The 26,266-nt window shown below is 41.5% G+C and overlaps 1 protein-coding gene across 1 annotated transcript in view; it reads left to right on the top strand.

Annotated features, from left to right (window-relative positions):
• Positions 1-8,373, top strand: part of KLF7 (KLF transcription factor 7) — an 88,074-nt gene extending 79,701 nt beyond the window's left edge. Inside the window, exon 4 of the mRNA XM_090044841.1 lies at positions 563-8,373. Coding sequence (XP_089900967.1) covers positions 563-614 — 52 coding nt within the window. The 3' untranslated portion in view covers positions 615-8,373. The remainder of the gene's footprint in view (positions 1-562) is intronic.
• The last annotated feature ends 17,893 nt before the right edge of the window (positions 8,374-26,266 follow it).

Raw genomic sequence — 26,266 nt, 5'->3', positions numbered from 1 at the left:
GGAGAAATTGCTTACCCTCTTTGTGCCTTTTCTCTGACTGTCTTCACCAATATTTACATAGTGCCCTGACATTCTCAGAGACAGTATTATGGCCATATTTTCAAAGATGCTCTGCTTCCTTCTGAGTACCAAAATAAGGAGCTCAGAACTCATATTTGGCCTCTTTGGTGCCAAAGCAAGTGCTGAATTCTTTTGAAAATGTGACACCGTCTTCTGGTGGAGAGCATTTGAAAATCCTACTTTCTTTGTATGTATTTTATTGTTATTTTTGTGACTATGAGCTAATGAGTTAACTTGCCTATTTGCCAGGCTCTGACAGAATGAATCTGTGGGGCAGAAAGAAGATTAGTGTATTGACAAATATAGCAGTCAGAGATCCAGTGCAGCTACTCACTGGTATAGATGAAATCATCATGGCTTCATGGCCTTATGTGGCATGTCCTAGGAAATGGCTATAAATCTGGAAGGACACTGTACATATGGACCATGTACATAAATGAAAAAGTAGTAGATAATCTCATTTGCTACATTTATTTATTTCTGGCTTTTGTTTAATTTGCAGGTGTTTCTCCAGGTCTGATCACCTTGCCCTCCACATGAAGAGACACATCTAAGTATTTCAAACAGTCAGCATCACATAAATGCTGTCTGCACTAAGTCACAGAGTAAAGGTGGAACTCAGCTATAACCCGCTGCCTTGCAGGAGAAGAGAACTTAATCACATATAATCCTCTGTACCCAGACCACGTGCTCACACTGTCATGCACCCAGCTATACTTAAATACTACATCTGTTCTTTATGCCTTGCCCCGGCTGAATGGGAGAAGATGCAGGAAAGGAAATGGGGTAGAGGTGATATCAGTAAGGCAGAACAATTGCTTGCAGTGCTTCTGTCACACTTGGATTTGTTTTCTGCTGTTGCCAGTGGAAAATCAAAGAAAATAAAGAAGGCTTCCCTGCAGGTGGACAGCAGTAAGAGGGGCTTATTTAACTTGCTTCTCAGTGCAACTACATAGGAGAACACGTTGTCTTGAAGTTGCATATTTGTAGCACTAACTTTTCTTTTTAAATAGATGGGGGGAAAATAATGACCTAGAAAACCAAATCCCAGTTTGGTAGCCAAAATTAACCTCTTGGTTCATTTGTTCTTTGTCTGAGAATTCCTAACATTCAATGTGTCCAACTTTTCACAGACACTTTGATCTATCTTGGTTTTGGTTCTTCTTCCTAGAACTGAGCTATTAAGATCCTTTTAAGTCCATACCAATAGCCTTAATGGCAGTAGACTGTGGAGTGACACCTGTGACACGTACATCCTCTTTTTGGCCTGAGTTTATGTAGACTACATGGAGGACTGCATTTTTCTTTGTTGTTTTTGTTTTGATTTTTTTTGGCTACTGTACACCATATGCACTAGGGACTCTGGAAGCTGCTGACATGACTGCATAGTGGCCAAGGAAAAGTCCCTGCGAAACACCATGTAATACCGCCATAAGCATCATCTTATTGCCATAACTAGGACTTCTTGTTTGTCTAATGAAAACTTGAAAAGCTTATTTGGAAGCTTAAGCATTTTATCTTTTCTCCATGAACAACTGATCTTCAGAACTCCTTTTCTTCACCTGGATAATTGTCTTGGACTGGCCACTCAGGCATGATTACAGGTTTCCTTCAGCACCACGTGAGCATGTTAGCCACAACCCACAGTGATTGATTGACAAATTGTGTTGCTTGTTCTTGCTGTTCTATTAACCAATTGAAAACATTGACTTTTATTTGTGTAAAGACCACCTGAAAATATTTTTTAAAGAGACAACCTAATGTTTTGGTTGAGTATCATTCAAAAAAAAAAAAAAGCCAAAAATACTACTTCAGTCCCCAAGAGGGAAAGGGAAAACAGCTTCCAAGTAAAGTGGCTTCATTCACCATAATCTTTTAGAGAAAATTTCAAAGTCCTCCTTTCCCATTCATCAAGGTGACTCTATGGCCCACTCCTATAAAAAAAAATGTAAGAATAAATGAAGGGTCAGCTTTGGTACACAACACTGAGTTTTTATCCAAATGATTAGTCTAAAGTAACCCATGAGGCGGATAGGAACTACCATCAAGGATCAATGGAGACCTCACACTCACCCTGAATCCTGTACATTTTTTTTACCTCCTTGGCTCGAGTGGATTAAATCCTTCATTTAAAAAGAACAACAAAAAGTAGTATATTAACATAAGTTGCATTTGTAGCTATTTGGTACTGGCCCCGACTCCAAAGACTGCCTTTAGGACCATATGAAATGGCCTATGCAAGCAGGTGGGGTGGTTATTAGGACAGGTTGTATATTTTGTATATTCTGGGACCATCCCTGCAAGGTGTGTCTAGAAATGAAACAAAATGGCATGTGGTCCACAAATGGCTGCTGTTCTTTTATACTGTACTAGCCAACTGCCCTCATGACTGTTTTGACTCACTGACTGTTAAAATGCATCCCTAATTTATGTTTTGGGATGTAGAACTGAACTATTAAAACAAATCTATCCGTGTAAAATGTAAGAGCAGTCACCAGGATCCTTGGTACTTGAGTTCTCAGTTTTTTTGCAACCTTTGGCTCCAGTGAGAGATTGAATCTTCTCAAAAGATGCTGTTTTTTTCCTCACAGTTTGCATACACACTGTGATTGTCAATTGAACGTTGGGTGGGGGGAAGTGGGGATGGAATATGATGTCTGGCCCATATGGCATGGAATATGGACCAAAATCTAACCATCTTTTGAAGGCAATGACATAACATTAGTAACAAAAACAAGAGAAAGAGAGAAACCAAGTTTTATTCCAAAGATTTAAAACTAACTATACTCTATGTATTAAAACACAACTGGAGCACTGCTTGCAGACAATCTCCTAGTCCTCTACTTCTATAATTGCATATTTTTAATGGCCATTCCATTAGGCTTTTCAACTGAGTTTTGAGGGCCCTAACATTCAACTTGCATTAAAATATGTGGATTATCTTACCAGAATGTCAGTGGAAGTGAGGACACTGGAACCTCACCTGTGTGAAATTGTAAACTATCCAGTCAGTGCTTTAGATAAAAAATAGAAAACTGTAGAGTTTCATTACTGTAGCATCCAACAGTATGTGCTCACATACCCACCATTACAATATTCATTGGCTATGAACCTGCATAAGTGTCCTCTCCTAAGCTCTAAGTGCACCCGCCTTTACAAATGCTATTAATAGCCTACAAGACTTAAATATTTAAGTGACAATTTAAGTGCAAGACTATTTAAAAAAGAAAAAATATTAAGAGGCAATATTTATTTACTTCCTATTGTTATTTGTAGTCTTGTTGACATCTCATTTAAATATGGTAGAACAAGGGCCCCTTTGATGTCCATAGACATTTCTGAACTATGCGGTGAATCTCTTGCTTCTAGAGAGAGGCCTAAATCAAAATCTTGGATCCAGACAACAAAATTATGGGAAAAGGGATGAGAAGGTGAACCAGAATTTGGATTTCTCAGTTAGGCCCTGTGTATAATGGGCCTCTAGCTTTGAAATTTTGTATTTCAGGACCAATTCTGCTATGTTTAATGGGAAAAAAATATAAGCTGGGTATTTTGTGTCTTAGATCAGTGCACTTGGTCAGTCACTTGTTGTATATTGTTATAGGATCATGGATAAACAAGCATTGTGGGTAAAAATTGCAAAAGGTGAGCTGCGCCTTCCTTTTTTAGTGCCCAGTTTGAGACACAATGGGCGTGTCTACACATTGCCCTCCTTTAGTACTTCCTTTTGGCAGTACTAAAGCACAGCACAGTATGGATGGTTACTGCGCTGTGTGCATGGCACACGGGTAGATTTTGCTGCTACATTGCCATAGCGCAATATACCCAGGGAGTGTGTTGCTATGATGACATAGCCGGCAATCACAGGTAGGCACATGTGATTGCTAGATCACCATAGCACACTGTACAGTGATGTAGCATGCCTCTATGTTCCCATAGGGCAACGTGTAGACGCGCCCTGTACGTAGCACTGTTTTTCATAGTAATGCTCTACTAAACATTAGGTCACTTTTTAGGTGTTTCAAACTGAGCGCTTGAAATTTGAGGTGTTCAGAATAAGTAGCCATTTTTTAAAAATCTTGGCCCATGTCTTTATGCTGCAGCTATTTTCACTTCATCTGACTGCAGGTCGTGAAGATTGGGGTAAAGTTAGTCCTTTCTATAAGGCTGCTTTAGAATCAGAAGCTTAATGGGTGCTTTAGGTTTAGTAAGAGGTGTCATTGTTGAGAATCCAGTTATCTAGCAACTGCATAAGAGGGCCTTAATGAAAAAAAGCTTTACTCTCTTTCCCTTCATGTTGAATTCATGCCCCCTCCAGAACAGAAGCCATCATTCAAGGGCCAAATATAGCTTCCAAGGTCATGAGAAAAATAGTATTGTATGGAAACAGTTGAAACAAAAGATACAGAAAAGGTGGGGGGAGGGGGGAGAGAGAGACCTACAAATCAGCAGAGCAGCAGTACAGAAGAGGAAAATCTGATTTGCTATGAATTTATGCATAATGTCTGGAGAAGGGCAATCAGGACACACTTCATATATTAGGACACAGACCCCTTAAAGAGGTATGGCTTTGAAAAGCAACTATTGGCAATATCTGACTATGAGCCTCAGTAGTTTTCCTTTCAATGACTCTGCCTCAGTTTTGCCTAATTTTGGAGTAGCAACATGTTTTCTGCTAACTCAGCCTGGGATCTTATATAGAAGTGGGGCTCTTTCTTCCTTATACATCACCATTTTAGTGTAAGGCACGCAAATGCATAGTTTCCCTTTTACTGTACCTAGCCGGAGGCACAAGTCTGGAGTGTCACATTTTAGTCACTTCTCAAAGTATTCAAAAGCAGAGCTACAGTTCAGTGGGATTTTCATTTTTTTTAAATAAAAACAAATAATCCAAAAAGCCTGTATACATACATATTTTATATATATCTATATCTAGATATAGCTATATAGAAATATCTATCTATAGAATATGTATATATACAGACTTTTTGGATTATTTGTTTTTATTAAAATAAATATCTGGGCAGTTCTAGCAATTAGAGTGAAAAACCTATCCAAATTTTCAAATCTGTTATTACGTCAAATTTACTTTACTCTCGTGGTCATCATTCAGCCTGCCAAATCAAAAACAAATTTCATGGTCTCTGCTGAAGAGTTACAAGACCTTTTCTATTGTTTTCTATTAAATTCTGTAGATAAAATCTGGGTTCCATTGCATACATTATCAAAACTATCCTAAATGTCGCTGGGGCCCAGAGTTCACCCTGGGGTTCTGCTTCTTTTCTATATTGCTGTAGCATTGTAGCACATAGGATCAGACCTTTAGGTTTTCTTACAGAACTCTATTAGATCCATATATTTTAAATTCTATAGACCTTTTCCACAAGGAAAAACATCTTTGAAAGTAGGACAGTTGTGAAACCCACACTGTGAACCTGTTCACAGGCATAGCTGTCCCAGGAGGCCTGTTGCTGTCTCTCAAGTTCCTGCTAAATATGCAGGAATCAAATGACTTTAGATCTAAACCAATTTACATCTCTGTGAATATGCATATTAACGTACATTTTTTCCCCATGAGCATCAGACTTTTTGGAATCTGATGAGACTTTTCTTTAGACAAATGTTTACTGAATACCCTGAAATCACTGACCATATCACGTGGGACAGGAGTCAGAATATAAAAGGGGGACTTCCTTGCGTTTAGGGCTTTGTTAAAAACAACTACTTCATGTGGCATCCAGCATACAAGTGAAACAACTGATGAGTATGGTGGCTGGAGTGACCAAGTGCATTTTATCTATGACTTGATCATTACTGGAAAACTCATGAGGCTGTGTCGCTTGTGACTTTCTGAACCTGGGCGTTTGGGATTCTTTAGCAGTTTCTAATACTGTTTTATCTGTTAGGATCTTTGCTTATCTACAGACTGAAAAGATCGTAGCTGGTGCTTGCAGTATAACAAGAAATAATTACATAATTGTTTTGCCCCCTCTCTCCTATTTTACGTGTCAGAATATAAAAAACATTTTAAAAAAGGAAAAAAATTGTAAATAATTTAATTCTGTAAGGCCAGCAGCCAGTGGCTCAAGGGCTTTTACTTTTGATTTTATTTCTGCTCAACACATCTTGGCATCCCTATCGAATAGGATTTTATTGTTTAAGCTTTCATACTTGTGGGTGAAACCTCTAATCCAACACTCCCTCCAAGTTCATTTTGCTGATTTCAGGTAGGTAAAACTTTCAGGAAAAAATACTCAAAAATTACTCCATTTAGATGTGGATTGAAAACCACCACCAACAAAAAGCCCTCTTCCTCAGATTGTCCAGCCATTGACTGACAAGTCTTGCTGTCTCTTACTAGCATTATAGCTAGTCCCTCAGATGGGCAATTTCAAGATCAATCTTGTGTGGATTTCTTCTAAGTGTTGCACTCTCGTGTATTTGTATTAATCACACAGGGACATATTCTACAATTGCATTCAGCCATATTGGCAAGCTTTGGCTTTAGTGGCAGGTGTTGCCTAAGGATTGCAGGATTTAGCCCATAGACTCCAAGATCTCTTTTAAAAAGGCAGAGCTTTTCTCCCTTCTTAGAGATAGGAGTTAAAATAATTATATTATATGTATAGTTATATATTTATATATATTATATATATAAATTATATATACATATAATCTTGGAAGAATGGAATGGGAGGGAAAGGGTGCCTCTGCCACCTCAAGAATAGATCTAGCCAACCGAAAACATTCAGAAGCAGCTGTTATTTTCAAACAGGGTTTTTTCTTAATTTTCCTTAATGCTTATTAAATGGCAATTTTTAGTGTAAAAATTAAAGATGGACTGTTCACAATTTTCCAAATGAAAGCTTTGATTTTTTTTAAAGTGCTTTGATTCTGATTTCTGTATACAGCCAGAAAACAGGTTCTATACCATATCTCTGTGTGGGTATGGAGGTACAGCAATATACAGCATATACCCACACAGAAATAGAAACTGAGCTACTGACTTTCATCATAGTAGCCAACGGTGCCTATTGCCTTTGGTTTGGGGGAGGGTGTTTACAGTTGCCACCGCATTTTAGAAATAGTATTGGCTTACTTAGGAAAGTTTTCAGCTGTGTTGGAAAATATATGTTGCTGTGTACTGTGAATAAATAGGCTGCAAACTAGGGGGGGAGAAGAGGGTTCATAAAGTACCCACCAAGAGTGAAAAAGAACGGAGGGAGGGGGAGAGATAAGAGAGGGGTGTCCATTTTAGCCTTTATCTTTGGGCTCTTGGGGAAAATAAAACCAACAGTCCCTGAAAGGCCTGCTGGCTGAAGGGCTGACCATTGCTCATATTTTAAAGCATGTATTTTGCCCATCTCTCCTGTATTTTGGAACCCAAGCCCATCAGACCCCAAAAGTCAATTTGAAACACTGGTTCAAACACTATTTTGTTATCAAGGCCTTGTCTCTACCAGAGAAGTTTCACCAGTTCTGTTACACTGATTTAGTTAAACACATTAGCTTATATCAGTTTGGTTTTCATTGGCAACCTTTCCAACTCAGCTAAATTAATATCAGAAATGGAAAAGCCAGAAGCTAATATAACACCTATATTAATTAGTTTGCACCGGTTTAACTAACTTGACTTAAAATCAGTCCCAATAAATCACAATAACTTCTCTCATATAAACAAGGCCTTAGCTTTTCTGCTCATTTAGCAGGGAAAAATATTAAAGCCAAGATCTTTTATTCTTTGCATAGTAAAATTTATTTCCCACCCTCATTTTTAAGCCCTTTCTTGCTCTCCACTTAATAAGAATTTACTTTTAAAAATGTTCTCCATAGGAAGAGGGGTGGGGAAGGAAAAACAAACAGCATTGCTTGAAGGACTTTCATTTTGCACTATTTTTTTCTTTTGCCAGATGTGTCTAACAAGTGCATTGGAGATGCCCTCAGTCACATCCTCTCAGGCCTAGTCTGGTATTTCTAATATATCACAGAAGTACCCAATCTTGTAGCCCTCAGTTCTGCCTTTTTTTGACATTTTATTTTTTTTAAGCTTTTTATATATATATATAAATATATATAAATATATTACTTTGTCAGTTTTTTTGCTGTAAAAAAGTCTTAAGATTTAAAAAATATTATTTGTATTATATGATGGTGGTATGTTAATGTTACAAAATTATTAATGAAGAAAAAAATTTATTTTTGTTACTGGTCTGTTTCATAATTCTTTTTTAAATTGGTATATTGTAAGATATCTATGCAAAAATGTTATGTGACGCATTTTTATTTAAGAATGTAATGTGTAATAAACAGTAGAATGTGTTTGGCCTGAAAACATTCCCTGTGTCCTGTATGTTGTTTCTTTTCAATAATTGCCCTAATGTCAATAATTTTTCTAGCTAATGAACCTCTGGAATATGACAAATATACTTAACCTAATTTCTGGCACACAAAACGGCACACCTATAGTAAAGCAGAAATTGTCTTCCAAGTATTCACTCAGACTCCCATTTTTGTGGCTGCACTAGCACACTTTAGTCCACAGGGGTGCATCTACACAAGTATTAAGACAAAGCAATAAACTCTGGCACTTATCGCACCAGAGTTTATTGCTCCTGGGTGCCACATTTACACGTGCATCCAGAACCGCAGCACATTGAGCCAGGTTGGAGCAGCCCCAGCTGGCAGGGAACTTTGTGGGGGGGTCAGCCCGCCAGTCCAGGGCTGCTGTGACCTGGCTCAAAGTGCTGTGGAGGGGCTGGCTGGGTATGCAGGTGCTCCAGTGTGGGGCTAGCCAGCAGGTAAGCCCCTGCACTGAACCACCCTCAAGCCCCAGCCAGCCGGGTCAGCATCTGCACATATTGTGCTGTGAAGTAAAAAACTCTGCAGCAGGATAGTACTTGTATTTACAAATACTATCCTACAGAAGAGTTAATTAGTTTCCTGCAGCCTAATAGGCCACGTGTAGATGCAAGATGTTTACTGCAGAGCAAATAAGTCTACTCCACAGTAAATGTCTCATGTAGACATGCCCAAGGACATCCAAATACCATACTCTACTGAAGGTCAAGTATGTAGATAATTAACAACAGTAGCTGTGGGGGAAAAATAATCAGGGATGGAAAAGGGTAAAAGTAAGTGGCCAACTTTTAAAAAGTCTGGTCCACAGCAATTTGGGATTACCCTGATGGTTGTTCACATTAATTACTACTGACCTTAATAGGAATTGCATACACGCACCTGGTGGGTAAAATGGGCCTTTATAATAAAATCTATTTGTTTTTGGCCCCCAAGACACCCTGACTCACTACCTCAAAATGATTGCTAATGGGAACCTGATCATTCAGGGAGTTTCTTATTAAGAGTTCCCATTGATTTGCATTAAAGCATAATCAGGCTGTAAATACTGGTAGTACTTTCATGGCTTATTTTGGATCTAAAGTCATAGACAGAAGTGACAATTTTCATCCACTCTGGCCCCCCAAAATGCTCTACAGCTGTGACCTCATAGAAATGCATGGCTGCAGACTGCTTTAAAAAGGCCCAACCCCATGACAATCTGAGCCCTCACTGTATGTCATTGCATGAAGGTTCTGATGAAGATGCTCTAAAGCAAAGCACCTTCAGTAACTTGTGTCTGTGTGCTTGGCTGGGCTGACTGCAGCTCAGCCCTGGTCCAGCACTATCTTCAGAATGGGAGGGGGAAAAGGGAGCAGAGGGAGTTTGATCTGGGTTTTTTCAGCAGGTGCTAGAGGGTATATTAGAGCTCCCCTGCCTTGGAGAGGCTCCAATCCATCCACCCAACCCTCCAGCACTGGCTAGGAAACCCTCTCCTCTGCTACCTTTCCCCCCTCCCAGTCTGAAAACAGCATCAAGGCTGGGAGGGGAATTGCTAAAGGGCAAGTGGCTGCAGGCTCACAGCTGCTATAGGCAACAGATTCCCCAACCCCTGGGACCCAACAGTGAAATTTTGGGTCTGGGAGATTGTTGTAACTCATAGCACTTCCTGCAGAGTGCCATGAGTAACAACAGGGAGCTGTTCTTCTGTCTGTATCTTAAGTTATTGTTACATAAAACAACTATCACTCCATTCCAAGGACGTATGACCAGAGTGGATAAACTACATTATTTCACTTAGTACTTTATACTAACTGTTGGTTAAGGCTGAACTTGAAGTGATGGTTACCTTTTTTAAACAGGGTTCATGGTGAAACATATAATATGGCATTTTGGTGAATCAAATGCTTTTACTGTCTTTATAAAATTTTAAAATGACAGCTTTTCCTCTATAGTCAAAGTTCATTATGATTTATATACAGAATGTATAGGCATTGAAAAAGAAGGGAATAGAGGTAGGAATCCAGGACTGAATGAATTATTTTACCATTGAAGTCAAAGGTAAGACCCCCAAGTTACTTGAATGGAAGGAGAGCAGTGTCAACAGTGAGCCCTTCCACAGGGTGTGAGAGGGGCAGGAATTCACACTATAGGTGACAGACAACAGTTCCAAATGTGTGGATAAATACATAGATCAGTGCTGAATAGTAATCTATGGTAACCACTGTATGTTCTGTTTCAGGGTGTGTTACCTTCATGTGAGTGCCAACAAAGAACTCAGCACTGAACTTGTGCTAAGAATATGTCCAGAATCACCACACTTCCCTGTTTCATTCAGATAGGAAATTTGATGCCTTTTAAAAAATAGTCACTGTATTTTAATGCTATATTTCTCATCATAGTATGTGTGAAACAGTCATGGATAATAGTCCTTGACATCAGAACATACAAACACAAGGCTTAAAAAAGCTTGTCCATGTGGTGTATGTAAAAATATTTGTATAATGTGGTTATAATTATACCTATGTAATGTATATAATTATTTGAGCAGCTGAAATAGATGGAATTACTATCATTATAATAAGCATATTTTTAAAGCCTCTTTCCTATAAACTCTGTGCTCCAACTCCTTTCCTTTTTTCTCTCTCCCTGAAAACTCAAGACTCAGTAGGCATCTCTACATGTGCATTTATGCTGAATTAATTTAGCATGAATAAGCCAATGTCTACACATGCAGGCATTAATGTGTGTTACTGTGTAGTAAGGTGTCTACATGTGTATTACAGCATGGTAACTAATTGGTGTCTACTCAAGTCAGCATAAGTCACCATACTTACTGAGCAGTATGGGTATGTATGTGTAGATGCATGCCTGTAATTTAGGTTACTGCTCAGTAAATGTGCACAGGTAGATGCGCCCTGTATATACTGTATACTGGTACTGGAACAGCCCTCATTGCTGAAATTTTTGTTGTAACTTGATTTACTCTTCCGCTTCCTAGAACGTGATCTAGGATGACCCAAGCCTTTGATTTGCATGTCTGAGAAGCAGAAGTAACAATTGCATGTAATGATTTCAACATTTGGTTCTCTAGGACCCTTCAGAAAATCCTATCTTTTATTACCACACTTTGGGTGTGTCTACATGAGACGTGTTAATACACATTAGCCTAATCTACCTGTGCGTGTCCTTAATATACATTAAAAATGGCAAAGTTAGGCTAATCAAATTTAGGCATGATTAGTTAAAGCACATTAACACACGTGTAGACATACCCCGTCACAACTTTAGTGCCAAGTCTGCCAAGCCACTAGGGGCAAATGGCAGGGTTGCAAGGATGTGGCACTAACTTTAGTGCCAGGTCCCTCCATGAGTAGACACCTGCCAAAAATTGCTCAATATACATTCAATTTAGTCACACTTACATGCATGTGTAGATATGTCCTTTGTTTCCTCTTACTAGCAGCCTCATTGTTAGTCTACAAGAATAGCTGTCAGATGTGACCCTGAGCTTAAGGCTGAGAAAACTGATCAAGTATAGAAACAGCTTCTCCCATCCAAATCAACAAGTAAAAAAAGAAAACCCACAAGCTTTGGACAGGTTGCTCTGTCCAAAAATTCCTCTATCCATTCTCTTTCCCCAGCAGTCATTGATGATGAGACAGCTCCTCCTTATTTCTCACCCAGGTTACAGGTAACACCTTTTCTTAAATGCAGAGCTGGAATGGGGCATGGCAAAAGCAGATCTGCTAAGACAGAGGTGGGCAATTATTTTGGGTGGAGGGCCACTTCCTGAGTTTTAGTGAGCCATCGAGGGCTGCATAACAGGCAGCCAGGGGCAGATTAATATTAATTTTCTAAATTTTTAGGGGCCCCACAGGCTGCATAGAATGTCCTGGCGAGCCTCATCCAGCCCACGGGCCACATTTTGCCCACCCTTGTGCTAAGGCTATTCCTCATCTTTAGGCTAAAGGAAGCTGAAGAGCTCCCAGAGAAGCTCAATCTCTTTGTAGTCCTGGCTTCAGCGAAACATAGTTATATGCTGGGTAGTGCAATGTATCCTGAAAGGCTGCCAGCATGTATGACTAATTTTTGTCAAGAGCTGGATGGAAGATGTTAGGGTAGTTTGTAAATGAGTTTCTTTTCCCTGTTTTCCCCTTGCATTTTTCTACCCTTCTCCCCATCCATGTGGGCAAGTAAGAGAGAAGAGATTTTTTTTAAATCTGTGTAAGTGGGGGTTTCTACACCAAAACAATGCAATTTTTCATGAGTTTTTTAAATAATATTGCCTGCTTTTTAAAGAAGGAGAGAGAGAGAGAGAAACTTCTTGTCAAAAAAGAGTTTGATATTGAGTGAATTATCTTTGAATAATTTTGAAGCAATTGTCCCTGTCCTAGCGACAGAAGTAAAGGAGGATACTTCCTGGCAGCACGAGATGCAGTGCAAAAGAGGTAGAATGAAGAGCCCACGCGGCTCATCAGCTGCCTCTTTATTCAATTACGGATGGCTGATAACATCAGCTTCAGACACTGGCCAGTGAAAATAAAAATGACAGCCAATACTGCAGAGGAGGTGAGCAGCACGGGAGAGGAGTTGCAGCCGCCGTAGAGAGCGAAAGGGATCCTCCCCATGAGACCCTCGGAGCCTGGCAAGCGGGGGTGGACACTGGCAGGGCAAGGCAGAGCACCTTGACTGGAGCCCGCATGGGATGGCGAGGGAGTGACAAGCATGCCGGCCAGAGGCAGAGCTGGAGCTGCACCCAGAGGCAGAGCTGACCCCAGGTGGGAGTGCTGGGATGACGGGGTGAGGAGGAAGCCACGCCAGGGGGAGAAGACCCCAGGAGAGCCCTGAGGGGTTTATAGTTGGGCCAGGTATTGCTGCCAGTCCCAGCCAGGTTGACGGGAAGACGGGAGTGAATACTGGAGGCGAAGGGTCAGGAGTAAAGCAAACCCCCCTGCTAGAGTCTGGGGAAGGATAGTAAGGGGGCAGGGGGCCACCACATCAGAAACTGGCTTATTATTCTGTGTTTTGTTACTACATTTACTTAGTTACACCATAAGAAGGGGCATAGGAGGAGAGTGCAGGTATCCTTGAGCAACGGGACTGAGGAGAAGCCTCGGAAGGTTTACCTATTTTGTGTTTCTCCGAATGAAGGGGCAGAGGCAAGGAGGGCCGAGGGGTAGGCCCACACGGGCAAATGTGGGTATAGGCCATGAGCACCTCAGTGCCAAGTTGGGAAGCGTTATCTCAATGGAGGGGACGAGGCCAACAGTCGGACAATGCACCGAAGGAGGTGTGAGGCTGAGGTGTAGAGGTGGTGGAGCCCCGTGAATGACCACCGGGCGAACCACAAGCCACCAAGTACACTCGACGACCGATCCTGCCTACTGAGAAACAACAAGTCATGGCAGGCGAGAATGGGGGAGATGACTTGAGGGGGAGACATCTACTCGGTCTGCAACACGAGTCCTTAAGGTGCTTGACGTCTACCACCAGAGCGCCACCCAAGAGCGGCTAGGCCTGGCGGCCATAGTCCCCATACTTTTCTAAAAGGCCTTTGTATAGCTGAATAAAGTTGGTTCCTTCTTAAACCATTCCTGGTGCCCTGCACTAATAACATGTTGTCTTCTCTTGCATCAAGAACCATTTCTTAGGTTCTTGATGTTCCTCTTTTTCCTATAGCCTTGTAAGAGGTTTCCCATTTTCAAAGATTTTTCCATGGCAACCAACAAAGTGATTTTAAATTCTTTTTACTAACCAGTACTCTGGCTGGTTAGTGTCCCTACTACAGGAGTATGTGCACAGTGAGTGAACATTGTGTTTTAACTGGATTCCTGGCTCTTCAGAGCTTTGGACTTCTTTCTTAAAATAAACCTTAAACTTAAACTCACTTAAAGTTCCCAAATCTTATTTGTAAGTATCTTCTTACCACCTGGGAGGGGAAGAGGGTAGGAAGGCATTTCTCCAAATTTAAGTCTGTGTTTCCAAAGTGTTGACTTTAAGCTGAAAACCAAACCCAAGCAAGTTTATCTGGTCTTAGTTCTTAGCATTTATGATCTACTTAGGTATCCACAGTGCATTCACCTTTTAGTATCCAATCCCATCTAGTGGTCCCAAGAGAAACAAAGCCCTGTCTTCATGGAATTCACATCAATGTTGTATGTGCACTGATAGGGATTTCCATAATGGAGACAGGGCATACATTTACCAGTTTGATTTTCCTTTCACTCACCCTTGTAAGTCAGGGATAGCCTTTTTAAAATCAATGGAGCTACACTGACATAGGTCTGATATATGCAAGAAAAGAATCAGGTACTGTGATTTTAGCCACATGTTAGAATTACAGTGTGATAGAAAATTAGGGTTGGCCGGGACCTCAAGGGGTCATCTAGTCCAATCCCCTGCTCAAAGCAGAACAGCTGCCAACCATATCATCCCAGCCAAGGCTTTGTCTACCCTGGTATTAAAAACCTCCAAGGATGGAGATTCCACAACCTGTCTGGAATAAGGTAGCTTTTTCCAGTGCTTTACAACCCTCCTCCTAGTGAGAAAGTTTTTCCTAATATCTAACCTAAACTTCCCTTGCTGCTACTTGAGACCATTGCTCCTCATTCTGTCACCAAGAACAGTCTAGCTCCACCTTTTTTGGAACCATCCTTTAGGTAGTTGAAGGCTGCTATTAAAACCCCTCTTCTCCAGGCTAAATAAATTCAGTTCCCTCAGCCTTTCCTCAGTCATGTGCCCTGATCCCCTCACCATTTTTGTTGTCCTCTGCTGGACCCTCTCCAATTTGTCTACACTCTTTCTGTGGTGGGGGGCCCAAAACCAGCGCAGAATAGAAGGAAATAAACACTTTCCTCAATCCGCTGGCAACACCCCTACTAATGCAGCTTAGGATGCCATTAGCCTTCTTTACAAGGGAATACTGTTGACTCATATTCAGTTTATTGTCTACTGTAACTCCCAGGTCCTTTTCTCCAGAGCTGCTTCTTAGCCATTTGGTCCCTGGCCTGGACCAGTACATGGGATTGTTCCATCCTAAGTGCAGGACTTTGCACTTGTCCTTGTTGAACCTCATGAAATTTCTTTTAGTCCTATCCTCCAATTTGTTGAGGTCTCTCTGAATCCTAGCCCTACCCTCCAATGTATGTACTACTCTTCCCAGCTTGGTGTCATCTGCAAACCTGTTGAGAGTACACTCCCTTTCATCTTCCATGCCATGCTACTGTGCAGTAGTATTGGGCTACTGCGCAGCCAGCATCTTGTGTAGACACAGCCACTAAGTGGTACTATTACAGAAGTATTTTCAGTTGTTCAGGAAGGATCTCTGAAAATAGGGATCCTCCAACTGTCCAACCAAGCTCTCTTATTTTTTGGCAGAAAGCTGCCAAGAAATTTACTCTATTTACTCTGTTTCTCTTTTTAAAAAATCCAGTAAAGAAGCTTTTGCGTCTCGTTAAAGAGTACCTCAGACTCTCTCAGGAACATTGTAGTGATCTAAATACAAATTCCTCTTCAACTTCTTCCTGTGGCCCTGAAATGATACAGTTAACAGAGGCACAGGAAAAGATTCACTATAGCTCAGCTAATTTGGAAACAGAAAGATAATGCAGTCCTACTAATCAGAGCAACAATAGGAAACGTTTATGATCTTCATTGCTGCAATATAACCCAGCTTAACATAGAAAGTAGTAAAGAATATAAACACTGTTTATTTTTCCATGTAAATCCATGCCACTAGGCCCCAGACAACACTACCAACATACTTAAACCTGAAACAACCTTAACCATCAGCATATTTTGAAGTGATATTAGGCCATAATGCTTTGCTTTCATATGTTTGGTCTTCTAAATGTTTCTCTAATTCATCTCAGTTTGCTTTTGAACCTCTTCATCCCTTCCTGACATTGAGGAGATTGCAGGTTATGTTGTCAGATCATGGACTCTGTGCTTAAGCAAAGTTTATTTCAGCACTTTTTACCTTCCTTATTAAATCTGCTGTTTTCTATAAGAGGGGGAGCAGCATGGGGAAGTGAGAAACAATGATTTTGGTGTCTCTTTCCACATCTAAATAAAGATAATGATGCTTCAGAGAGAAGAGATCCATAGAAGGTATGTACATGTCAGAAGAAACAAGAGACTTTTAGGTACTTTGATCTAAAAATAAAGCATGAAAAGGAAGTAGATTTTCAACATACATGCACTGTACCAGTGGACCCTTAAGGAATGGTGAGTTGTTCTGGATTCCTGAATAATTACACATAACTAAAAGTAGCTTCCTTGTCCTTTGGGCTCAGCTGCTCATTCAACTTTCATCATCATAGTCACTGGGAGGTGGCCAGGTATAATAAGATGCTTGTACATGTGAGCTGACTAACAGCTGCCATGTTTCAAGTTGCAATGTTGCAAACTATACTATATCAGGATGTAGTTTAGTTTGCAGCATTGCAAACTCATTTAACGCCCCCCCCCCAAACTTGCATGCATGTAATGTGTGATGCCATTAAGTCACACAAAGGGAAATATTTGTCATATGTACAAGTGCCCATATATTTTATCTTCACAACAGACCTGTGAGGCATTGAACCATCATTTCCATTTAACAGATATAGAGAAAGGCAGTTAGCTATTCCAGTCTCAAGTCAGCCAAAAAGGCATGGCAGGGTAGCACCTTAGGCTGTGTCAACACATGCAGGCACATGCAGTTTGTGACACCACAAATCTCTTTGTGGTGCCACAAACCACACACCTTGCACATTAAAATGTGCATCGCACTGCTAAATTGCCACATGGTACCAAAATTTGCTACTGGGATTTCCCAATAGCAAAAAAAAAAGCCCCTGCCTGGCTCAAGAGAAAGGTGTCTCAGCGCACAGCCTGCCTGCTGGCTAGTTCTGTGATGAAGCACCCTGTGCCCCAAGCAGCCCTCCTTGCAGCACATGGAGCCTGGCCAGGAGCCGGAAGGAGCTGGGCACGAGTTGGGCTAAGTGGGACTATTTGTCCTTCAACAAAGTACATGTGCAAAGGCATATGCTGCAGCACAAAGTAGCAGCACAAATTTGTACCGCTACTATTTCTGCTACTGCAAGCACACACCCATGCCCATCTCAACGCAGACTTGGAGTCCATTCATAACACCTGACAAAGTAGGCAGCTGCCTATGAAAGCTTATGCCTCTCTGAGAGTCTCTAAGGGCCACCTTGCCCTGCATTTTACAAATGGGGAAAAGTAGACATGGAATAGGCTGAGTAACCTTCCCGAGGTCATACAGGAAATACACAGCTGCCTCAGGAATTAAGCACATTTCTCCAGAGCCTCAAACCAGTGCTGTATCTACTGGATCATCTTTTCTACCTTATGCAGGGGGTAGAATTTCTACCTTATGGAATTTATGGCACAGGTATACATTTTCCTTCTCTCTTCTTTCCACTCCTCTCTCCCTCCTCCTCTTCCTCCCTGCAGAATAACTAGAGCTCAGTTTAGTGGGTAAAATTCTCTAATTGCTCAGGGTTCCTATCCCTAAAAATAGTTAATTGAGGTTTTCTCAGCAAGCTCAAGCATAGCATCCCCTAGGTGGAAATGTTTATAATTTTATTTGCTAAGTGTTGGAGGCTTTTTTACAGCAGAAGCCTAATTTCCTGCAATTCTTGGAGAGGGTGGGCAGGAAGAGGGATCAGGAAGCTCAGCACAGAGTGATGCAGTGATTACAAGAAGACTCATTTCCTTCCCTTGTCTGCACAGCAGTTGGAGGGATCTTTGTACGTTCCTGATCCAATCTCACTGAGAATTCCCCCAGCTAATGGCATCACATAACAAGGCCTGTGCTATGACAGGAAAACAAAATACTATTTCCCATCTCCCAAAAATAAAAGGCAAGATGTGGGAGAAGGGAAGTATTATCATCCTTGCTTTACAGGTAGGGGATTGAGGCACCAAGTTTTCATTCAACGTGGGACTTCTGTGTTGTTCTCCTGAAGAAGCTCTATACTCAGCCCCACATCCCTGACTGAGGGGCCTGGCTTCCCTATACAACATATAGGGAGAGATAGGTGGCTAAGAACAGAGTCACACAAACCATAATACTTACCAGTAGGGGTGTGTAAAATGGGCCCTATTCATTTCGGATTTGGCCTGAATCGGGGACAGTGATTCGATTAGTTGATTCGAATCACTGTCCCCAGTTCGATTTGGCCAAATCTGAAGATTTGATGCTGATTCGGAGAATCAGTGATTTGGCCATAGACACAGCTTTAAATGTTTTTTCTACATACCTCAAGGTGCCAGGCATGGCTCGTGAATGCTATGATGCTGGGGCGGATGAAGCATCTCACAGGAGCGTGGGGGGCTTCCCTGCATGCTTGGCGGCAAACCTGTAAGTGGACTGAAAGCACTTCTAGGTCTGCTGGGGAGTGTGCAGGGGGGGGGCCCTCATGCCCCCCAGCTCTGAGATCAGTTGGGGTGGACCCCGGGTGACCCTCCAGACCCAGGAGGCACCAGTTACTGAGCTGGAGGGGTACGGCGGGGGGGGGGGCAGGGCCAGCACGCTCTCCAGTGGACCTGAAAGTGGACTGGAAGTGCTTCTGGTCCATTTCCAGGTCTGCTGCCAAGTGTGCTGAGGACCCCCCCCATGCTCCTGTGGGATGCTCCATCTGCCTCAGCATTGCAGCGTTCACGAGCCCCACCTGGTACCTCGAGGTAGATAGAAAAAGCTTTTAAAGCTGTGTCTATATCCGAGTCGCCGAATCTCTCTGAATCGATTTGGAGGCTTCCGATTTGATTCAGAGAAATTAAAGGGTCTCCTGATTCAATTTGGCTTTGGAGATTCAGCTGCTGAATTGGGCCAAATCTCTGCTGAATTGAATTGGGGACCAAAGCTTCACACAGCCCTACAGACCAGCAAACTGCATGAGCTACCCAGGAAAAAATGCTAACTCTCTCTTCTGGAGTCAGATATCTAAGCCACATATGCCCTTCCTCAAAAAAGGGCAGAGAAAGAAAGAGAAACCTCCCCTTTCATTCAGAAGCCCAGTGGTTGGGACATTTACCTACTTTCAAATCCTTAACTCAACCATATTTGGTTTGACTTTATCCCAGGAAAGTACCCTGGCCAGCAGGCACTCCAGGGTGATTCTCTAGCAAGCTTTCCTGTTGAAATTGCTCCACTTTGTCTAAACTATTCCAAGTACATTGCCACTGGAGGAAAGGCTTGAGAAGCACCCATAAGCCAGGTAGGTGGGGTCAATCTCTTACTTGTGTTTTCTCCCTTCCCTGTGGCCAGTGAATATTTAATTATTTAATGTAAAGCAGAACAGCTTCAGTAAGAGAAGTAGGGACATACTCAGCCCAACAGCATTTTGGTTAGATGTGGACCAGTTGGCTTCAAGTCTCTGCTCCAAATTAGGCAGAGAGGGGATTTGAAAATAGGTATCCCATCACCAAGGTAAGTACTTAAATTCCTGAGTTATGTAGCAAAAACAGGCATTAACAAACAAACTTTAGTCTCACCCCTAGCTACGGTGTGTTTGATCCAGTATGTGTGTACTAAGAACAGCTACTGAATTAGACCCTGCAGGCCAGCTCTGAGAAGCCTGTAGAGGCGAAGCGGCATAGACACTTTGAACAACTGTGAGACTTAGGTTGTGGTGCATGTATCCACAGGCACATGGCAGACACTTAGATGCCAAGAGAATGTAGACACCTACAAGGCTAGGTGGCAGCTCAGCATCTTAGCATTGCCTACATGATAGGCTTTGACAACTACAGTAGCAGGTAGGTGCTTTGTTTTAACCACAAGACGGTGCTCCATCCATCCAGTTTGAAACGGACTGGGTAGAGGGAAATGACTTTAGTTTGATATAGTTAACACAGTCCTGAAATAACCAACAATCCCTACTCCCTTCAAAAGTAAGACTGGCCTTTATTTTGCCAGCTGTTGTTAGCTGTGCAGAAGATGGACAAAGAGCATTTAATCTCTCCTCTAAGCAACTGGAACTGACTGAGGAGGCGACAAGAGCTTTAATGGGCAAGGGGAAAGGTGACAGGAAATGTACTCCTCTTGCTAGGTCAGTCTTTTCACAGCATATGGAAATCAAGTGATTTTCTCTCTGTGCATCTATTTGATGACCTTGCTGCCCCCTCAATTTCTTGTGGTCTGTTTCCGCGGCAAAGCTGACTATGCTTTTTGCTGAGTCCCTAGTTTTTCTCACAGGACTGGTTACTAAACAATTATAAAAATGCTGCAATCTGAAATAGTCGTCTTAGTGGCAACTGGTATTAACCCCTTGGCTCTCGCTTTAGCTGAAACAGAAAGAGACCCATCTCTGCTGTGCTGATAGTCCGCACTGGGATGTGGCATCTCACAGTGGACACTGACCTATCCAGCAGCACACCGGACATGCCACTTAAAAAGGCTAGCATTGGCAGACACAGACTATGCAGGCAGTCTCGAAGCTCCCACCGAATTTCCCTTATTGTGAGGATAAGAATTTTTCCCTTATGTGAGGGAGTATACAAATGGTTAAATAATGCGGGGAGGCTAACCACAGTGAGCAGGTGCTACTGTAAATAAATGAAGCTCTGGGGTTGAGTGTAATCCCGCCATATTCCCAGCACAACTGTGCATAACACTCAGCAAGGCTGCATTAAATGTCCATACATGGAGCCTTCTACAAGGCAGCTGTGCCAGAGGGTAGCAGGCAGGCTGGGAATGACCTCCTCCCTGGGACCTGCCAGTTGTTGTGCTTTGAGTTACTAGGCACAGAAGAGGAAGATAAGTGTTCTCTCCAAAAGAAAGTGTGGGAAAGAGTGGGACCCTGACAATGGGCAGGCAAGCAAAACATCCGGTGATCCAGCAATCTGCTGTCATGAGACAGAAGCAGCCCCAGGGCCGCTCCTAACCCGCAAGCCTAAGGGGCTGTTCTCCCTTTGAAGAGAGTGGGAATTACATTGTGCGCATACCAAGGGGAGAACATATCCCTAATTAATCAGTAATCACTGGCAGCGAGTCCATGTGTCAAAAGGGTTTTGGCTATGCCCCCACTACATGGCTTAATCTCCAGTTAGAAGATGAATTGAGAGGAAGCTGTTTTGAACAGATTAAAGAAATCAACAGCTACAAGTAAATTGCCTATATACTTGTGTCAAAACAGGTTGTCCAGCATGCTTTCAACACTGAAATCTTTGTTATTTTAATAGAAGATATACATAGTTCATGTGCACTTGGCTTCAGGACTTTTTTTTTTTCTTTTCTTTTTTTACAGCTGTTTACTCAAGGGGAAAAAATGAAGAGAAAATTAAAGGGAAACGGCTCACAGAGAAAATGTCAAGGATGCTTAGAGATGATAAAGCATTTGCAAAGTTTTATGGTGAGAAACTGGCCTAAGATGTATGGGACCTAAGGACAATTCCTTGCTCTGCCATCACAAATTCTTGCATGACCTTCCACAAGTCACTTAGAGCAAGATTGTACTCAACCAATAAGGCACCTATGTTCATTTAGGGGCAGGGCCCTATTCAAACCTGCTTGAGTTCCTGAAAAACTTGGTGGGTGAGTTAGTTTTAAGGCTAAGCGAACAGTGCATTACCAAAATAGATGCATTCATGGCATTTTCAGGGACTCAATGAGAGTGGAAGAGGATTACACTAAGAAGCGTAAGTCCACTTATGAATAAATGGAAAGGGATCTGGACCTTAAGCTTTTGTTGCTGTAGTTCTCATCAGTAAAATGCACCCCATTGTCCCTTGTGTTCTCATGCATAAATGAATGGAATCATGTCCATGGAAATCAGGTACCACCACATATCCATTAGTTATATTATAAGCTGGTCGTGCTTACCTAAGACACCTGATCCTACTGATCCTGGTGGGAAAGGATTAGTCAGATGTGGTTTGTTGCCATCTGGTAGTTTAGTAGCCTGTTGTTTCAATAGAATGTAATGGAGGTGGGGGCACTAGAAAGAGGGGAACTAGGGTGTAAACTGAGCAGAGGGAAGAGAGGATCTCTAAGACCAGCCAGGCCTGGGAAGAAGTTTTGAGCTGTTGTCATTTAAATAAAACTCCAGGAACCAAAAAGCTTGGATTCTCATCACTTTAAACGGACCCAAATAAACAGCTCTAAAACATTTGTTAACCCCTATTTATTATTTAGATGGCTACTTCAGACAGATATTTTAGGAGAAATGATTTGCATCATTCCTGTACTTGTCAGGATTTCTGAAAAGACCCTGAAAATCATGTCAGAGAATTCACTGTTCCAATGAGAGGATTTGCTTCCACAGGCACCACTGTTATTGTTCTTGTTTTAATGACACTGCCAAGTATCTTATGGTGAAAAGTCAGGAAAAAATAATGGTCTGATGCCAATGCCACCTCTCACTTGTGGGGTTTCTGTGAATTTATGGCTAATGAAAATGCCAGAGGAATAGTCTAGGAAACTGAAGTCATCTCCCTGGACATAAGAAAACTTCTTCTGTCCTATGCCTCAATTGTGATCCAGAGGCTCCATCGCTAGGGTGAAAAATCTAACCCAATAACCCACACCTATCCAGTCTGTAACTGGTCTGCTTTAGCTGGCTACAACTGGGATGATTATTTCCAACTGTGTAGATGGATACATTCATTAAGAACTAAACTAACTTTGCGTGCAGTAGGTCACCATCCACCTATCAGGTAGTAGTAGGCACACAGTTGCTATCAACATGGTCAAAATTCAACCTGATGAATCTTGTGCAAGTTCTTATAACCGCTAACCTGTCCTTTGTGTTTTCCATCTCGGAGGAGAAGAGAGCAGAAAACCTAGCACCATCACCCTGAAATGACACACAGCATCAACATTTTGTCCTAGAAGGCACTAGGGGTAGCAACTCTGCCTCTGCCCTTGCTCCTAGTTCTATTTTCCCACCCCCAAACCTATACTCCATGATAAAAGATGAAGAGGAAGATTGGCCAAGGGGTCAGGGAGCTATTCTAGTGCATGGAGACCAAGAGTCTGTTCTCTACTGTGCTAGAGACTTCCTGTGAAAACTTGGGCAAGTCACTTGAGCTAGATCCTGCAAGATTTTTAGGTACTAATTTTTACTTGAAATGAGTGGGAATTTGTACCTAAAATCTTTTCAAGATCTGGGCCCGAATCTCTCTATGCTTCAGTGTTTGTCTGCAATACGGGAATAATAGAATTTCCCTACTTTACAGCACAGTGAGAATAAGTATGTTACACATTGTGAAGTACTCCGATTCTATGGAAAAGGGGGAACAGGGAAAGACACCCCCATCCATCTCTATACCTATTCCCATACCTGTAACTTCCAGCCAGCTACTGGGCAATACCTCCCTTATTTGATTCACATCCCTTCTAAACAACTACATCTCCTTTGCTGACTGAAGAAGTGAGTTAATTTCCCATAAAACAATGTTATAGCTTTAATGGAAAAATCAAAATATGCAGATGTCATAACTCAATAACTATGCAATCTCTCTACTGTAACGTCTTGTCTTTCCCCAGTTCCTGCTCTCTGAGGTTAGTTACAGTCACTTATTGCATCACACCTAAAAGTCTCCAGGGCAGAGACAATGGCTTTTTATGTGCCTTGCAAAGTACCTGGCACATTTATGTGAACTGTATTGACCAGGGCACTATCCACTTCCTTTGGAACAGCAAGGAGCAATGGACCTTGAGGTGAGGTGTCCTGAGTTTCAGTCCATCCTCCACCTACTGTTTTGTGTAGCCTTAGCCAAGTCATATAACGTGAATATCCCATCAGTAACCTGAGCATAGTTTTCATTCTCGTTTATGGGGGAACTGTCAAGATCAAATACTGAATGTCTGTACAGTGTTTTCAAGAGGCTATACAAGTATTATTTGGTTGTAGAAAACAGCACACAGATCTTAGCTGTTTGCCAAACCTCCATTAGCATAAGATTTTTTTTAAAGTACTCTGATTCCCTGAGAAGGTCTGAGACCAAAACTAATGCACCATGGGCCTCTTATGCCAGAGTGATGATGCACATGGGTGGGGATGAGCCACTTTTTACAACATCCTGGCTTCAGGAGTGTTTAAACACATCATTTTATGCTTCCATCTTTCCTTTTCCTGAAGCATCCTGGCTAGCAAGTATTAAAGCTTGACTTAAAATGGAGAAGGAAAAGGAGGAAGCAGATGAGGGCATTTTAGCCACTGTCTTTCACTCTGTTTTGGGGTAAAAAGAAATCATCTTTAAGGAAAAAAGAAAGAAACTAAATTATTATCAGCTTTGGGTAGCTATATATTTGAGGTTCATGTTTTAGAGGTGAATTAGAAACAGAATTCCTATAGGTAAGAATTACTGTTAGCAAGGGTTAAAGCCAACACCCATTGAAATCACTGCAAAGGTGTCAACTGACTTCAGTAGATTTTGGATTAGTGCCTGGTCCTGAATGCTGGGATTTTTCCTATTCTGTGCCAAGCTTTCCTTTTATCTTGTCAGAAAATAAAGTAGGATACACCAAAAACAGGTTATTTGACTTGACTATTTCTGTATGCACCTATGATTTTGGTCCCAAAAGGAGCAAGTTCTTGTCACAGCTCTGCTCTTCCACATGGTTCTGGTTTTAACAAAAACAGGAGGCAGCAAGCAGACAACAGCACTTTCTGCAGAGGACTTCTTCATGCCTCAACATTAATAATATAGCAAATTAACAGCATCCTCCAAGTACTGCTCCACTGTAAGATGACAACCCAGAGTGCTGAATTTCAGACAATATTGTGATTTATGCGTAATACTCCAACCAGGTGCCAGCCATGCTCTCATTCCATATATATCCACTTGGCAATAACAATGAAGATATTCTACAAGAATTTCAAAGACTGTTGCAGGGGTTTCTTGAATTCACTATCCTTCTACCTAAAGCTGCTCTTATCTCATCTTACGGTTCACTAACTTCTCTCACTAATACAGCCATGTAAATCTTCCTAGCAAGACCTGAAGCCATGCAGTATCATCCTGTTTCATGCAGCTTCTCAAGTCAAGAGAGGAGCACTGACAGAACGAACTCAAGGGAATTTGGACTGTGATGGCATTCAGAACTAGGGAAGAGAGGATACTCAACTACTTAGTTATTAACAGGACTAATAAGCTTTAGCCTTTAAACAGACCTGGTTGAAAAATGATATTTTTTTTTCTGGGAGTCTTTTTTAAAAATCACTTTTGGTAAGCTCAACATTGAAAACTGAAAACTTTGGGGTCTCTGAAAACAATTTTAAAAGAAAAGTGATTTTTAAAATTAAATATCCTTGTATTGTTTCCAATTTAGCTCAAAGCCTTTATTGTAGGATTTTTCCTGGAAAAATTCCATGCTCTTCCACAGGACCAGCTCAGACAGTGGAAAAATGAGAGGTGAAGTGCATAAGTGAGAAGATAATGTAAAAGTTGTGGGACTTCAGGAAAAGGTCCCAAGGAGAAATGAAAGCTTAATCCTCCACATTTTACTTTTATTTTTTAAATAAATAACTCCACCCCCGACAATATCAGTGCAATGGAACATATCTTAAAGTTTTTCATATTTTTCCACAAAGAACTATTTACCATTGTCCAGCAAATTTCCCAAATTTGCCAATATCATTGAAAATTGTCAAACTGGATTTTTTTTTTTACTTTACCTGCTTCATGAAGACATATCCTGGTTTAGACCAGCTATGTCCATTACTTGAAAAGCTCAGAGCTTTGTAATGGGAACACAGTTTCATGTATCCCTTCTTGACCAGTTTCAACCAGCATTACAAAAGCAACTGGGCACCCAGTAGTAAAGGATATGAAAGAAGTGACAGGTGACCTTGAGGCAGGACAGATTGCAATCTCAGAGGTACATTCTGGAAAAAGTAATAGGAAGTTAGGTGAA

The sequence above is a fragment of the Crocodylus siamensis genome, chromosome 4, assembly GCF_052110815.1.
Source record: "Crocodylus siamensis isolate JL-2025a chromosome 4, ASM5211081v1, whole genome shotgun sequence".
Taxonomy (NCBI): domain Eukaryota; kingdom Metazoa; phylum Chordata; order Crocodylia; family Crocodylidae; genus Crocodylus; species Crocodylus siamensis.
This window is presented reverse-complemented; position numbering and strand designations above follow the sequence as displayed.